Raw genomic sequence first — 17,672 nt, forward strand, 5'->3', positions numbered from 1 at the left:
TGCCATCAGACAATAATTGATTAAAAACTTACCAAACCGCTTAGAAGATTCTGGACCGAACTTCTTCACAGCTAGACTGGCTTTGCTGATAATGTGGATCCTTAGGTTTCTCCCTTCAGACAGTTTCAAACATTCTCTGTGTAAGAGAAAGCAAATTGTCAATGCAAGATATACTGTACACTCCTCATACTGTGTCAATGATTTACTTTATCAGTTTTAATACATAGGTAAGTTGCTCAAATCCTGACAGTCGTCATAAGTGTAAAAAATGTATGTGCAGGGTGTTTCAAAACGAATACATAGGTTTTAGGGCTTTGTAGCAATTATTACATACAACTTACAACCATAAATAATACATCAAAAGAAAGAGCAATTAAGTTTCGCTAGTACACCTGTGTGCAGAAGGAAGAGTGTGGAACAACCAAGAGTGTCTGAAGAACATTTTGAATGAGTGGGAGTGTTTCATGTGTACTCCCAAGAAATCAGTTCAGAGGGCTAGTCATGAATTACCAATTCCAGTGACACCCGTGTGGAGACTTTTAAGGAGATGCTTACAACAACGTCCTTATTGTTTGCAGTTGTTACAAGCTCTACAGCCAACAAACTATGGTTTGTGTGTGAACTTTGCAAACAAAATGTTGTTGCATGACGATGCAGATTTTCTGGATCGTGTCATCTTCAGTATGACATTTCAACTAGTAGAAATGTGAACACACGTAATGTGCACATTTGGGGGGGGGGGGGGGGGGGGGGGGTCAGCAAATTCCCACGAGATGGCACAGCTGTAATGAGACTCCCCTAAATTGAAAGTTTATTTGTGCCATCCATATGACAGCAGAAAATTTGTGGGCCTTTCTTTTTCAGTGAGGAACTGTAACTGGTGTTTCTTATCTTGCTACCCTAGAACTACAGGTCTTTCCTCAACTGGCAGAAGCTGAACCACGGAACTTTATTTAGTAGTAATATGGTCACTGGCATAGCTCAATATGTGACTAGTTTAAACAGCATTGTATCCAACTGCTGAATTGAGCGCAAAGGGCTGGATGACAGAACTTGTTTTGCATGACCTCTACATTCACACACGATCTAACATCATGCAGTTTTTACCTTTGACAGTTCAAAAAGGGCCAAGTTAATGTGCCTCCACTGCCAGCTGGTCTACCTGGCTTTAGAAACAGCATTGTTGCAGCAATTACTCCCAGACACACTGATCAAGGTTTGGGAAGAACTTGCCTATTGACTCAATGAGTGACATATCATGCTCACACTGAACACTTGTAAGGAAAACTGTTTGAGTTGCTCTTTCATTCTCATTTCAATGACAACAAAAAACATGCACACATATATGCATACATGACCGAGGGCAGTAAAATAAAACTGTCTTTTACATTTTCTGCACTACTTATGATGTCTTGCAAATGTTAAATTGTTATAACTGTTTGTAATCACTGTGTTCATACTGAATTGCCCTGTACACAATAAATAACATAGGGAACACAATGACTGCCTCCCTTCAGGGTCCTTCGACCCTTACGACCGTAGTCAGACTTCAGCTCCCAAATAGTGTTTCCAACTCACTTTTTCCGATTATAATCTTTTAATAAATCCAAACTGAATTTCTAGATGTGTGTGAAAGTAGTTGTGTATGTGCCTCCTTTGCTAAAAACAATTACAGAGCTCAAAATGGCCATTTCTAATGAACTTGTATTGCTGACTACACGTATGGCTCAGAATGTATGGCGTGAAGTCGATTATTGCCAAGATTTTTTCTTGTATAGGATAGCTCCAGAAGCAATCCTGATTTCTTATAAATAGCTGCAAGTATGCCATGGGTATTTGTAAGTTGTTAAATATTTTAGAGATAACAGTAGTGTAAAGGTATGTGTAAGAAACACTGCAATTGACACTAAGTTTACACACACACACACACACACACACACACACACACACACACACACACACACACGACACTGCAGCCTGTTAATTGACTTCAAAAATCAACCATTTGTACATGAAACATAATTCTAATATTTTCATAAGTTATACAATTTACAAGTCAATACATACCAGAAAACAAAAAGCTTACACCTTGAGGATTGTGTTCAGTAGCACCAGGGTATAACACTACATACTGAGGGGCTGTAGCGATAGCGATTTATTTGTCATGGTGAACAGCAATCAGGTGGTGCACCGGACACCTCTCTGTGCACTCTCTGTTTTGACTCTACAGGCAGTAACTATGCTGAGTCTAACCGCTAAGTAACTACTCCTGTTGAACAGCTTCAGCTTGGGGTAGCATTGTGGGCCTGCAGAAAGCCGTATGGACGTATCAATACACTCTGCACATATTGGACAGAATGTATCGGTCTGTCACTACTTTCAACAGTGGTCTCTAGAACATTCACACACCTGTAGATAAGGTTCTGAATGTCCACCTGGTGCAGACGCATGACAAGAATGATGCATTATGTAAGCAGAGGTAGCTGACCAAACATCATCCATAGATGATATCAGGGCACATGTTGCATCTGCTGTGTCATCGGAGACAAATGGGAACCTCTGGCCAGGCTACCACTCACATTGTGACACCAACAAGCATGGCTACTCTGGCGTCATGAAATAGCTGACTGGAGAGTAGAATTGCACTCTGTTGTCTTCAGTGATGAGAGCAGGTTCTGACTGTATGGGAGTGATGGACATACATATGTAGGCCTTGTGAGTTGCCTATTCCATAGTGTATTCGTTCACAATACACAGGTCTCATCTAAGGCATTATGGGGTTGGGGCCATCAGTTACAACCCACAGTCACATTTGATCTTTCTGGAGGGCAAAGTAACCAGAGTCCACTACAATTCACAGGGTACTGCTGCCATTTCCTCAACAGGAATGTGACTTTCCTTTTCAGCAGCACCAGGCATATCCGCACATGGCTGTTGCAACACGACATGCTCTTTGTGGTTTACAACTGCCCTCGCCAGCAGGTCTTTTACAAACTGAACACTTGTGGGACATGATGAAGGGGAAACTTACTTGTTCTCCAAAGCCTGTAAGGACCAATGTCAAATTACAACAAAAGGCGCAAGATGCTTTGGACAATCTATCACAGGATGCCATTCAACACATTCACGATCGTATGTATTCAAGATACAGATCTATTTTGCCAACAGAGAGGGGTACGTTGTGTACTGAAATGATGGTTTCAGCATCCTTTACTGTGATACTTGTGTTTCATTTGATCTTAATCTGTTATCGTATACTCTTACAATGATGAACTACCTGTCACATCAATTGTCAATACAATGACCGTATCCTTCAGGGAGCTGCATTTTTTTCTGGCTGTGTATTTTATATGCATATATAAGTGAAGATTATCTTCAACGTTATTCAAATAAGATGAGATTACCTCTCCTGTTGTCAATGAAAGTGTGCAATAAATTATCAGTTAATATAGCAGATTGCTCTATATTTGAAACAAAGAGCAAGAGTAAGAATAGGAGGTGTGATGAGTGAAGAAATTGAACTGTGAAGAGGTGTAAGATAAGGTTGTTGTTTATCACCAACACTGTTCAATATATATCTGGAGGAAATTATTAGTGAAAGTTTTGATGGAAAGAGAGGAGTTTGTATAGGGGGTCGGAGAGTGAAGTGTATAAGATTTGCAGACAATATGTTTGTGATGGCAGAGAGTGCAAGAAATATGGAACAAATATTAGATGATCTAAACAAAAAATTAGAAGAATATGGAATGAAGATTAACAAGAAGAAAATGAAAAGCATGGTAATTGGAGGAAAGGGGAGAAAATGCCGTATGAAAATAGGGGGAGATGAAATAGAGCAAGCGAATAACTTCAATTGCTTGAGAAATGTAATAATGGATGATATGTATTGCTCAACAGAAATTAGGAAAAGAATTGCAATGGCAAAAGAAGGATTCAAGAGGAAACAGAAATTACTTTGTGGACCACTACACGAAGATGTGAGGAAAAGACTAGCCAAATGTTACATCTGGAGCGTTGCGCTATATGGTGTGGAGACCTGGACATTGAGGAAGGAAGATGAAAGGAGATTGGAGGCATTAGAGATGTGGATATGGAGAAGAATGGAAAAAGTGAAATGGGAAGACCGAGTAAGGAATGACGAAGTATTCAGAAGAGTTGGAGAAGAAAGAAACATGCTGGAAGTCATCAGAAAGAGAAAACGGAACTGGACTGGACATTGTTTGAGGAGGGTCTGTTTATTGAAGGAAGGAATATAAGGAATGGTGGAGGGAAAAGGGGAAGAGGAAAAAGAAGATATCAAATGCTGGACAATATCAAAGGAGGCAAATATTCAGAAATGGAAAGACAGGCTATGGACAGACAAAAGTGGAAGAGGCTTAACACATGACGAGACCTGCCGTAGGGCAGAATACCATACTACTACTACTAGTAGATTGCCAACATAAGAATGCTACAAGGCATTCCTAACAGTGAGGCAATTAACTAGCCATGCTACTAATTTCACAAAGTACTATTTTTCACCTCCTATGGATTAAATCCCTAACTGGAACATAAGTAACATCCACACTAACCCATAAAATTTAACAAATTTAACCTCTAATAAAACACTCATAAAAATGCAAGACCTTTTGTAAGAAAGAAGTCAGTAAGCACTCACTTAAAAACTGAAAAATGTGTTGTTTATAAAAACCAATTAACCTATTCCACATTCTGAGGGACTTACATCCATACACAAGATCGCTAACATGTATCTATGCAGTGGTCCTCAACCCATTTAGTCAGTTCAAACCCCGGTGGTGGAAGAAATATTCATCACTGTTATTTGCACAGTGAGAGGAGAGGCTGTGACATAGATTTTCTTATCATCATACTTTGCCCAACGCCCGAGTTAAATTTCAAACATCTCTGCAGTGTCTTGTAGAGTAAGGGTATCACAGCGACTTGAATATTTTGTTTCATCAGCATACAGCTGGACATGTTATACACAACAGTGTTTAAGTATTTGTTGATTTACATTTTAAAACATTCAGTGATGTGAGCGAGGAATATAACTGAGGAATAGCATGGTGCACATTTGGTGATAGATAGCTCATGGTCACGTGAGGTCGGGGGGGGGGGGGGGGGAGGATTTTATGCAATGGCTGTTAAGGTCAAAAGAGAAAGATGATGTCAGTCAATGCCAAGGTTCACCTCTCCTTCCCTTCTTCAACAACACAGCTATGATCTGCAAACCTAAAGAGACAGAAAAAAAAATTATATATGTATACACACACACCTGTAAGTCTGTTTAGCCAGTTCCCTCGTTGGACTGACTACAACTGCACGGAAACCTTTCCGCCTTGGCCCTTTAAGGTGATGGATGAGAGGTACAAGGAAAGCAGCAGTTTTTCCAGATCCTGTTGGTGCACAAGCCAAAATCTGCTGGTTCTAAAAATGTTATAAATGTCAACTGAAGAATTATAACATAAAATGACAAAATAAGTACAAGGAAAATAGATTTTGTAAAGACAAAAAATTCACTGACCTTCAGCATTACAGGTATTGCTTGCATCTGGATTGGTGTGGGGACAGAGTAGCCCAGATTTTTAATATTATCAACAATATCTTGTCCAACTCCATATTCTGTTACCAACTGTTCAAAATTTTCAATTGGTGGAGGTACATCATGTCCTTTTACTGATATTTTCTGTTGATTTCGGAACCTATTTACCTGCAAAAGAATTTAAAGATCACATAACGTTGCATGCAGTACATTAAAAATTTTCTAACACAAAGCACTTTAGTGCTCTATTAATATACTTACAACAACAACTTTTTCTTTATACAAAACAACATAATAGCTTCATATTTCTCTCAAATGTCAAACACACTTGATAATTCACTGACTATTTGGACAATTCCAATGCAATATCTGCAGTTCACACCATTCGACTGAGAAAGAAAGTGATCTTGCAAAATGAATACATAAAACGCCACACCACACTGATGTCTACGTAGCACATAAATTTTAAAAAAAGAATGTAATTCTGCTTAAATCAGACAGAACGCATGCGGCATCCGTATTTTATACTACAGCGTAAGTGCTCTTATTATATGCCAATAATGTTTACTTCAGTGGCTATTGTTACCCACAGACATGACATTCTTTAAAGTAATATTGTGTGGAACTGATGACTGGGAATTATGTAACACATCTACAGCCATAAAAAATCCCTCTCATGCTTTAATTCTGTCTTAATAATGAAAAAAATGGAGATGTGTGTGCTATTAAAGCGCTACAAGACCAAACTTGCAAATCTGCACAAGGCTCCATAGAATAACATGAACAGGATCCCCAGTTTCGAAATAAACTAGTTCATTTTCAGCAAATATTGGGCTTTCATTCAGTGAGTTATTGAGTCCATGGAGACAAGATTTTAGGATGATGGCATTATTTTTTTCAGGGGCAAAAAGATAAACAAAAAAGAAAATAAGATATATTTGCACATTTTTAACAACTACAATTTCTGAACATGCAAACATGGTTCAGTGTTGGTGTGATTGTACTTAAAGACAATTAAAATATTTATGTGATTTGGCAGCAAAACAAACTTGGTACATTTCCTTTTAGAAAGAAAACAACAGCCTTCGGATAAGCGACACTTTAATAGGAAATGCCCTGACTGGAGCTTACACAGAGTTATAATTTGACCTCTATTGTGATCTGATTATTATCTAATTATATAAAAATGTGGACCAAATAAGATGCTGAAATTATATTCCACATGCAGTGCTCTACTCATGCCAAAAGTACGGTCCAAATCTGACATTGTGTTTATGACAGTTGGTAGATTAAAAATATTATGGTACATATAAATAAACTTCCCATGTGGAGGTGCTAGTCTCCCATCAGTCAACTCCCCAGGTGGCTGACAGGGGAATGGTCACCAGATATGGTGGGTATCGTGGAAATAAAATACCCAGGGTGGACCAAAACTAGCGGCTGCTGCCTTGTAGTGTGATACTGGCTTATCAAAGGCTAAAGGAAGAAAACCCCGAGAATAAATTACCTCGTCCCCAAGGTTGGGGGTTGTGGAATGGGCCAACTCCTCACTCACATAAAAAATTAAAATGCTAAAAACCTAATAATATGATTTGAAAAAACAGGAATATTGGATGACAAACTGGCAAAGAAAAAAGGAAAGTGCCACTAGGATGCTGGTATGAGCAAGGTATCTCCACAAAACTGAATATATTACCAACAGAACTCAATAGTTTCAAAATGGATGTTGTCGTACTCTCAGAACACAAGGAAAGGCAAAGAAGAAGAACTTGGTAATTGTGTACATATTTGGAGTGGGGTGTTCAAAGTGGTAAGAGCCAAATCATTAGTCTCCATTATGATAAACAAAGCAGGAAAAAAGAGAATCACAAATTGGAAATTTATTAATGAACGTACTATTGTGGTAGAAATGTCTCTATTTGCCAGAGAAGTTGTATATGCACCCACGAATGATGCAAGAGACCAGGAGAAACATACTTTCTGGACAATCGTTAGAGAGACTACAGAAAAAATCCCAAGGAAGAAGGAACTAGTTATCATGGGGGATATGAATGGAAGAGTAGGATTAGAGAATCATGTTCGAAGTGGGAAAACAAGGAGAGAGAGAGTGTAGTGACAATGGAGAACAACTGATTAAAATTTGTGAACAGCTTGATCTGAAAATTACCAACATTTTTTAAACACAAGGATATTCATAAATATACTTGGCAACAGAATAATAGAGAACTTGGTTTTATAATAGATTATATTATCACTAAACAGACAAGTAGTTTCAAGACAGCAGATGTTAGATCTTATAGAGGAGCCCAGTGTGGATCAGACCGTTATTTAGTAAAAATGAAGAGTTTTTTGCCATTTAAGAATGCAAAGAATGATTCTAGCAACATTAAAATGAATTGTGCTGAGAAAGCTCAAACTCTATCCTTCAATATTGACAGCCTACAAGATGAAAGTATACGAACATTCTTTGCTGCCATAATGAATGGGGGGAAAAAAAAGGCATTGGAAGAATAATTTGAAGGAAGTACAGAGGAAATGTAGGATTACATAAAATCCAGTGTTATAAGTATAGCTACAGAGGTGCTGAGCATAAGAAGAAACAACCACAACCGTACACCAGAATGGTGGTCGGAGGAAATAGAAGTGATAGTTAAAGAAAAGAGGAACACGTTCAACCAGTGGCTGAATGATAAATCAGAAGTAGAAAAATCTACAAGGAAAAGAAGAATGAAGTGATTAAAAAAATAAGAATAGCAAAGAATGAAGCATGGGGAAGGTCATGTGCCAAAACTAGGATTTGGGAGAACGACACAAGCGTGGTCAGTATTAAAAGAACTTTGACAAGAGACAGAAACCAAAAGCAATCATCAACTGATAACACCAAAAGAATGGGAAGAATATGTCCATAAATTATAAAATGAGGATAGAGAAAAGTATCTGGAGGAAGGAACAAGGGAAGAAAAGAAGCAGGAAGGGGAGGAGATCCAAATTTTAGAAAGCAAGGTGAGTACGGTATTAAGGACAAGGAAGAATGGTAAATCACCTGGGCCAGGCAATATAATTCTGGAGCTCTTAAAATATGGGGTAACAAACTGTGAAACTAATAACACGGTTATCCAATAAAATGTTACACAGTGATTCAATAACCAAGGACATGAAGCTGGACTATATTAATACTATATTTACAAAAGGGGATCTCAAAAGCTGCTCGAACTACTGAGGAATTTGTGCGATAAACACATTAATGACAACTTTTGGGAAAATAATTAAAAATAAGCTGGAAATAAATTTTAAAACCCATAACACCCAGGGAGAACAATGTGACTTCACAGCTGGTAGATCATGCATAGACCATATTTCCACATTACAACAGATCTTAGAGAAACATAGGGAAAAATCAGAAAAACATAGGATTAATTTTCATGAATGTAATAAAAGCATATGATACTGTTATGAGAAAACTACTTTGGAGAGCTTTGCATTTAGCAAACATAAAAGGTCCTTTAATTAAAATAATACAAGAAATGTATACAGATAACATATGCCAAGCGAAAGCTGGTAGTACACTTTCACAGAAATTAAGAACAAGTGAGGGTCTGTTACAAGATTGCCCCACGTCACCAACATTATTCAAAAAGTATATAGATATCAGACTTACGACATGGTCTCATAAATGCAATGGGATGGGGCTAGAAATTAAAGGTGGAGTTTATTTACATCATCTACAATTTGCCAACAATCAAGTGTTATAGCGCAAGACAGGGAGGGTGCAAATTATAAGTGTACCCATGACCAGAAAACAGAATACCTTTAACGATCCAGATGATTTATACATAGAGAGAAAGAAAATTAAGAAGGTCAATACTCCCTGTTATTTGGGATCTAGTTTAGAGTTGCATGGAAAAAGGGGAGACAGAAATTAATAAAAGGAAGGAAGGTCATTGGGATGCTCAACTCAATCTTCTGGAGCAGAAATCTAATAAACCAAACAAACAAAAAATCATATATAATAAATTGTTACTGGTGAGTGTAGTTAGGTATGGTGTGGAGACTTGGACTTGAAATCAGAAATACCTAAAAAAAAAACTGCAAGCAGTAGAAATGGAATTCTGGAAAAGATCAGCAAGAATTTCTAGAAGAGAGACAGTAAGAAATGGTGAAATAATAAAGAGAATGGAAGTAAGAGAGAGAATACACGACGTGATGGATAGAAGGAAGTTACAATGGTAAGGGCATGTAAGAAGAAGGAAGCCAGAATTCTGAAAACGATCCTGGAATGGGAATCAGAGGAAAAGGACACCCTATGACCACCTGGATCCAAAATGTACGATTAACAATGGACTTGGCACAGAGGAAGAAGATAAACAAGATCGAAGCACCTGCAGGGACATACTGAGAAGATAAATTAAGATATTAGGGTATAATTTCCAGGTATTTTTTATGTTGAAGATAAAACCTTTGTATACAGGAAAATCTCAATCAATAATAAATAAATAAACTTGTGATCCACCCCTGCTTTGCATGGGTATCTATAACCAGATGACTTGTCTAGTATAGCTGCAGTAATTTATATATACAAATGTGCCTCTTGCATAAGTCCACCTAGTAGTAAAAATCATACCAAAATGCCTGCAGTAGTTTCTGAGGTTAGCTATCACATACAGACCTCAAGGCACAGTGGGGAACTTAAATTTGTAATACGTATACATTTTACAAGGTTTCTACAATTAAAATGACTAAGCAGACTCCTTTCATTAAAGGATCATTCAGTACGACATCAACCAATAAAAAATAAATTTGAATCTTGATAATTTAGATTTATTAATGGTGAGAGATCTGGAGAATGTGCTGGCCAGGGCAGCAGTCGAACAGGACTTGCAACATGTGGTCGTGCATTATCCTACTGAAATGTAGGGTTTCGCAGGGATCGAATGAAGGATAGAGCCACGGGTCATAACACATCTGAAATGTAACGCCCACTGTTCAAAGTGCCATCAATGCATACAAGAGGTGACAGAGTCGTGTAACCAATGGCACCCCATACCATCACGCCAGGTGATACGCCAGTATGGCGATGACGAATACACGCTTCCAATGTGCGTTCACCACGATGTCGCCAAACACGGATGCGACCATCATGATGCTGTAAACAGAACCTGGATTCATCTGAAAAAATGTTGTTTTGCCATTCGTGCATCCAGGTTTGTCATTGAGTACACCATCGCAGGCGCTCCTGTCTCTGATGCAGCTTCAAGGGTAGCCGCAGCCATGGTCTCCAAGCTGATAGTCCATCCTGCTGCAAACATTGTCGAACTGTTTGTGCAGACGGTTGTTGTCTTGCAAACATCCCCATCTGCTGACTCAGGGATTGAGACGTGGCTGCACGATCCATTACAGCCATGCGGATAAGATGCCTGTCATCTCGACTGTTAGTGATACGAGGCCGTTGGGATCCAGCATGGCATTCCATATTACCCTCCTGAACCCACCGATTCCATATTCTGCAAACAGTCATTGGATCTCGACCAACACGAGCAGCAATGTCGCGATACAATAAACCACAATCACAATAGGCTACAATTCGACCTTTATCAAAGTTGGAAACGTGATGGTACGCATTTCTCCTCCTTACACGAGGGATCACAACAATGTTTCAGCAGGCAATGTCAGTGAACTGCTGTTTGTGTATGAGAAATCGGTTGGAAACTTTCCTCGTGTCAGCAAATTGTAGGTGCCGCCACCGGCACCAACCTTGGGGGAATGCTCTGAAAAGCTAATCATTTGCATATCACAACATCTTCTTCTTGTCTGTAGCACGTCATTTTCGTGGTGTAGCAATTGTAATGGCCAGTAGTGTATCTGTGGCTACAAATATTATTAATGTATCTGCTGCTCATTTTTCTTGCAGCAATGTAAGCTGTGTTACTAGGTCCCAATGTCACCACAAACTCACAATTCATAATATATTTCAGAAAATAGCAAACAAAATATCTGTGAGAATGAATATGATGAATTTACTGTATGTCAAACCATCACATATGAACCTAACCTAGACATCATGCTAAGCTAAAAAGCCATCTGACATCACTAGTACAGTTTCTTAATTTGTGGCCTACAGTGAGATGGCTAAAGCCCTTGTCGTTCAGGCACTTCTATATACGAAAAAAATCTGATATCATTGTTGTGCCTGGTAAAATGTTCTCTTTAATAATTTCCAACACAACAGTTTCTCATCACAGAGGTACAGCACTCCAACGTGTCACCATTTCATAAAATTTTTAGCCATAATCAGAAGAATACATGATCAAAACCACAAATAAATAGCAAAAAACTGCAAAGAAGAGAATGGTTTCGATTATGGCAAAAGAAATACGTAAGATTCTTTTCTTGTCTCTCACTGTTTACACCAAAGTGTCATCCAAATGGCTACGTGAAACTGATGTGGTGGCAACCTATGGTTATTAGAGAAGACTGCTGTGACTGCAGCTAGCCCCAATCTACATTTGAGCCGAAATTAGTATTTTAATGTTTTGACTTAAGAGTGGTTTGTTGCAGTATAATTTTAGTATGTGTTGATTTATTTATTGTTTATTTACATTTGTTCTATGTGTAACAAGTACACTGTTAAACAAATAGCCATTTGGACAACAGATAAAGATGAAAATCTTACAGTAACTTCACAGCACCTAGATTTAGGATGCCTTAGATTATTTCTACAATAAGACCTTAGTGCTCTGTCTATTCACTGCTTATTCTAAAAGCTCACTTTTTTAAAAAAAAAATAATGAAAACCATACATACCTTCTCCTGATTAAGAGCAGCTTCTTTATTTCTTATGTCCTTATTACTCAGATGCTTTTTCTTGTTGCCATCAGCTGTTATAGAACCAATCAATTTCAACTCAGTTGATAAACTCTCTTGTGGTTGCATGAGCTCTTCATAGTCTAGTTTCTTGTGCTGAACATCATTTTGTGAGTTAATCTGTATAGGGAAGGGGCCAACAACACGTTTCGGTTTTATAACCTGAAAAGTCAATGTAAGTAATCCATCATATATAGTGAAACATGGGTTAGTCACTATTTCAGTAAGTAGCTCACAAGTTTAACCAGTGGGAAAACCAGAATAATTAGAACAGAAATGTAACATATTTTGGATTCTTGTAAAACTTATAAACAAAGCAATCTAAACATTTCAATAAAACATATTGTTAATACTTAAGCTGTTCCAATTCAGTAATGTTCTTACCATATCTGATAAGCAAACCACTAACAGTTAAAAAGAATTTTTTTTTTCATGTACGTGTCCACGGCCTCAATGTAACATCTAAGTGATGGGACCATTTTAACCACCATATGCTGTCAATTTTATTCCTTTAACACATAATGCACATATATTCAAATGGCTCTGAGCATTATGGGACTTAACTGCTGTGGTCATCAGTCCCCTAGAACTTAGAACTACTTAAACCTAACTAACCTAAGGACATCACATACATCCATGCCCAAAACAGGATTCGAACCTGCGACCGTAGCAGTCGCGTGGTTCCAGACTGTAGTGCCTAGAACCGCTTAGCCACCCCTGCCGGCTGCACCTATATTACATTACTGGCCAGTTTCAGCCTTAGACCATTATCAAATTATGATATTATTGTAAGACCATATCTGTGACACTAAATGTGTGTATGGGTGGGACGATGTCTGCCCACACAAAACAAACATTTTTAAATGTGACACGCACATCATCATTATCAAACATTTGCTAATGGCCTAAGGCCGAAACTGACCAGTGACGTAATTTATATGCATGGTGCATTAAATGAATAAAATTGACAGCCTGTTGCAGTTAAAACAGGTCCATCATTTATACAAAAAAGAAACACTTTATGTTAGCAACATTATGTTCTAATTACCCCACCTGACATCCTTAAACAGAGTAACCCTCCCCTCTATATTTGTACTACATGTCTTGCAGAGATAACAGTAACATCTGTCTGCCCGAAATTTTCACCAAATCCAGAAAACCCAATCTTGGCTGTCAGACCATCAATACAAAAACGAATTTAGCTTTTTCCATACAAAAACTTCATTATTTCTTAAAGATAAAAAATGTTACATTTTTTATACATATACACACAACATACTACAACTGATATGTAACATACAAGAACACTTTATAGAATGGCCATCATTTATTTATTTAGCATATGGCTAAAGATACAATATCTATCATGATTGAAATTTACACTTGTATATCTAGATTACAAATTTGGTCTCTGGTTTCCGGAGTTGAGAGAGCAAAGTCACTAGCACTGCCATTATACTTCCTTGTTCTACATTCAGTGATGATGTGCTGGATCGTCTGTTGTGTAGCATCACAGTCACAATCATGCATTGAAGTTATGTTCCACTTGAAGTGGGAGGCTGCACAATTCCCATGGTTGGTTCAGATTCTGTTTAGTGTGGACCATTGTCTGGGAGGAGGGTTGAAACCAGGTGGCGGTTTCTTCTTCACAGGAGGCACTGTTGGGCAGCATTTGTCGTTAAGTCTCTTCTGCCACTCAATGGTATTTGATAACTGCTGTTCCTCAAGTTTATGCCATCCCTTGTTGGTTTTCTCGAATGTAGGCGACTGGTATTTGCATTGCTGATGTCAGAATGTATCGGTAGTTCTGGATTGTCCATTATTTTGTTGAACTCTCTTAAGAGAACATCTTTACGTCTGGCAGGGGGATATGACTTATTACTGGTAGCCTGTGTATGGGAGTAGATTTCATTGTGGCAGTGAAAGGTCATCAACAAAAGTAAGATGGGCAAACCATGATATTCATTTGAAAACAAATGAAAAGATTTACAATTTCAGAAAAGTCATCATTTATATATAGCGAAATGTTATAGTAATTTATGCCTTTTTTCATTCCGCCCATTTCTTTTTGATGACTTTCACTGCCAAATAAACCATTTATCAGTTTCATGGGGGCATGTAATACGTATTTCACATTAACTTCTATGAAATTATTTTCCTTTGTTCAATCGTATGTTTCAGGCAGCACATGAATTTGAAGGTTTGCAGTTAAAATGCTTCCACCACACCACTGTTCTTCATAATACACTCTGTAGTACATATTCTGCAAAATCTTCCCTGAGTGGCATTTATTTTAACACTATAATATTTATCACTGAGAGTCAATGAGGTCCATATCATCACTGGAATCACTATCAAGAGCTCCCCAATTTGAAACTGAAGAGCCCTTATCATGCCTGCATCTCTTGGAACTTTTGTCTTAGTCTTGCTTATCTCCTGTGTTGGCTTAAATGTAGGTTTTTCCAATTTGGGCTGAACAGTTTGACTTTCTAACATCTTGTAACACCCACTCTTTGTAACAATTTCCCTGTATTGCTTGCTCAATCTAATCCTTTTTTTGTTTTTGCTCTTTTATAACACTACACAAAGCAGCTCTAATGAAAAGTTCAATCACTTCATAACCAATATCAGTACATTTTGATGGTTCCAATAACCACATGAGCAATATGATGTGGCATAGTTAGAACAAGCAATACAAACAGCTACCGGTAACACTTGAAAATAAAAGGGTTCAACAATATGAGAATGTCAAGTGCAAAAATTAGTGTCAGACTTCGCACTGCACAAGGCACTTTCCTGTCACATGTCAACATAAACGTTCAAATTAATTAATGTAAATAAATGACATTAACTGGAACTGATTGTTGCAAGGACTACCCACAACATTTTCTTTTGTTATCCTCAAATTAGTTTACTGTTTATAGCTGTGATTTGTGTAATACAGCCGACTAGTCCCAGAAGATTTGATTTGACGAGTTTTGACACCAACTGTGGGTGTCTTCATCGGGGGGGGGGGGGGGGGGGGGGAAGGGGGGGGGGGAGGAATAGGCCCTACCTATAAAAGATCCAAACCCATTAATATAGAGGGAAAACCAAGAATATATTGTTATTATATTGAACATATTTATGAGGTGACTGTATTCACATGTAGGCAAAGCAGAAAAAGGATTTATGAGCAAAAAGCTCCTGCCATATAAAATAACTCTTAAACTCATATTTAAAACCATACAAAAATTAAAGGTATTGGAATTGATATAAGAACAATACTTATCAGCAAAAATTATAGCTACATAATGTGGCACACTGTATGCCACTAGGGGCTGTAAGACCAAAGAGTCCCTGGAGGTGGCATCAGACTGTGCTGCTCACAAGCCAAAGTTACCTCAACATGGACATGAAACAAGTCATTCCATCTACTAACAATCTAAGAAATCAGCTGCTTACATTGACAAAAACAACTTCAGTACCATATAAGTCATCATCTCAAAAATCAACAGCCAGTATTACTCAAAATAAAAAGTACAAGACAATGCAATAGCGAATATTGTATCTCAGTGTAATAATAGACAAGGAGAGAGGAAGATGTTAGTTTAGGATGTACTGCGAAGAAGATGAGTGGTCAGATATACACACTTACAAGTAAGGGCTTTATACTATTAAAGAATTTTTTATTACATTCCCGCAACTCTTCATTCAGAATGAAACCATCATTAAGGGAAAGGTGTTTGAAAATTTCTAATTCTTCAAGGGCATCAAGTCTGAAGCCTGCCTTTGTGTGTGTGTGTGTGTGTGTGTGTGTGTGTGTGCAGGATATTGGGAACTTCTTTAGGCTTATGAACTGTAATTAATAAGTGGTCGGCAAAGAACGAGTTATATATATTTTTACCTGTTTTAGCTACAAGATGTTCTTCAAATCCAACAATATTGCATGTGTCCTGTATATGCTATGTAACAGGCTGGAAATGCGTCACAGCTGATTTTATAGATATTTGAGATTTTTAAGGGTGAATGTACTGGTCTCAAATTACAAATAAGATTATTTTTCAACTTGTTATTAGTAGAAAATGTAATTTGCAATCGTACTTCTTCCGGAGGAGACCTCCAAGATAGAGGCCATAAAATGGTATATGTTTTGTTTTTCCCTTCTTACGTTCGTTACTACTAGAAGAGCCAAGAGTGACGAGTCTATTATTGGTTCTATTTTCGAAAATGGTTGGTTTGTACCTATTAATGGCCGACATTTTTAATATAATTAATCACAGAGTAGAGATTTTCATCAAGTAAAGGAGTACATATCCGTAGATGGTAGAATGAAAAAAAGGCTTATGATGGTATGTTAAACAGGGCGACACTATTTGATCGGTGCAGGTTCGTTTGCGAAAAATACGGAAAGAAATTCTGTTGTCGACTACTGTTAATATTAGAACCAAATAACATACCGAAGGTTGTTTCCACAGGTGGGTTCGTGTAATGATTTTTAATATCGACTACAATCAGGTTGGTATTTTATTCATAGTGTAATTTTTTTTTTTTTTTTTTTTTTACTAATGAGATTTTGACTGTTGGAAATTGAATAACTATTTCGAAAAACATAATATATACAGCCATAATTGCCCCTATACATCTTACCAATAGAAATGCATTACTTGACGACACTAAAACGAAAAATTTGATCACTACTTTGGATTTAGACCACATCATAGATCTAATGGGACTATTCCGAAAACCAGTCTTTGGAAAAATACAATTAAATTAAAAATCAGTGGCATGCTTCATATTACAAATTTGACAACTGGGTAGTTCCTCACCTGAAGTTTCTGTGCATCGTATTGAAATTTCTTTAGATCATACTTCGCTCCATTCGAAAGTTTACGGAACAAGTCCTCCGCATCCATGACAACCCTCGGCTAGCCTACACCGAACGGTAAACAGTGAACTCACCAACAATCACACGTGGGGACTGCAACAAACACTAAACATGTAAACATGTTGACTCGACGAATCGAGGAATATCGATTCTTTATTCTTGCGATTGTATCACATTCGATGTCTACAAAACTTCAACTACAGAGTCTTTCGATTGCAAAAAACTACAGCAGACATTACACAAAAAAAACATGTTGATGATTAAAGTAGAAGTTTCACAGGCATTGAAAACCTGCACATTCATTGCCGCATTACCGCTAGATAGTGTATTCACACTCGTCATCGAAATTTTTACTCGCATAGTTTTCAAGGTAGCACCAACTAATGCAAATGGTGAGGGCGT

General features: G+C 37.7%; 1 protein-coding gene across 2 annotated transcripts in view; it reads right to left on the bottom strand.

The window, feature by feature from the left end:
- Positions 1-17,394, bottom strand: part of LOC124711928 (probable ATP-dependent RNA helicase DDX52) — a 51,599-nt gene extending 34,205 nt beyond the window's left edge. The window contains exons 1-5 of one of the 2 annotated variants that reach the window (XM_047242186.1): positions 16,290-16,498; positions 12,344-12,565; positions 5,525-5,710; positions 5,276-5,427; positions 33-136 (exon numbers count right to left, since the gene is read on the bottom strand). In XM_047242186.1, coding sequence (XP_047098142.1) covers positions 33-136; positions 5,276-5,427; positions 5,525-5,710; positions 12,344-12,472 — 571 coding nt within the window. In that variant the 5' untranslated portion in view covers positions 12,473-12,565; positions 16,290-16,498. Of the gene's footprint in view, positions 1-32; positions 137-5,275; positions 5,428-5,524; positions 5,711-12,343; positions 12,566-16,289; positions 16,499-17,211 lie in introns of those variants that run through there. The other variant, XM_047242185.1, reaches the window with a different exon arrangement.
- Between the last annotated feature and the right edge of the window lie 278 nt (positions 17,395-17,672).

This window comes from Schistocerca piceifrons, chromosome 8, assembly GCF_021461385.2.
Source record: "Schistocerca piceifrons isolate TAMUIC-IGC-003096 chromosome 8, iqSchPice1.1, whole genome shotgun sequence".
Lineage (NCBI taxonomy): Eukaryota > Metazoa > Arthropoda > Insecta > Orthoptera > Acrididae > Schistocerca > Schistocerca piceifrons.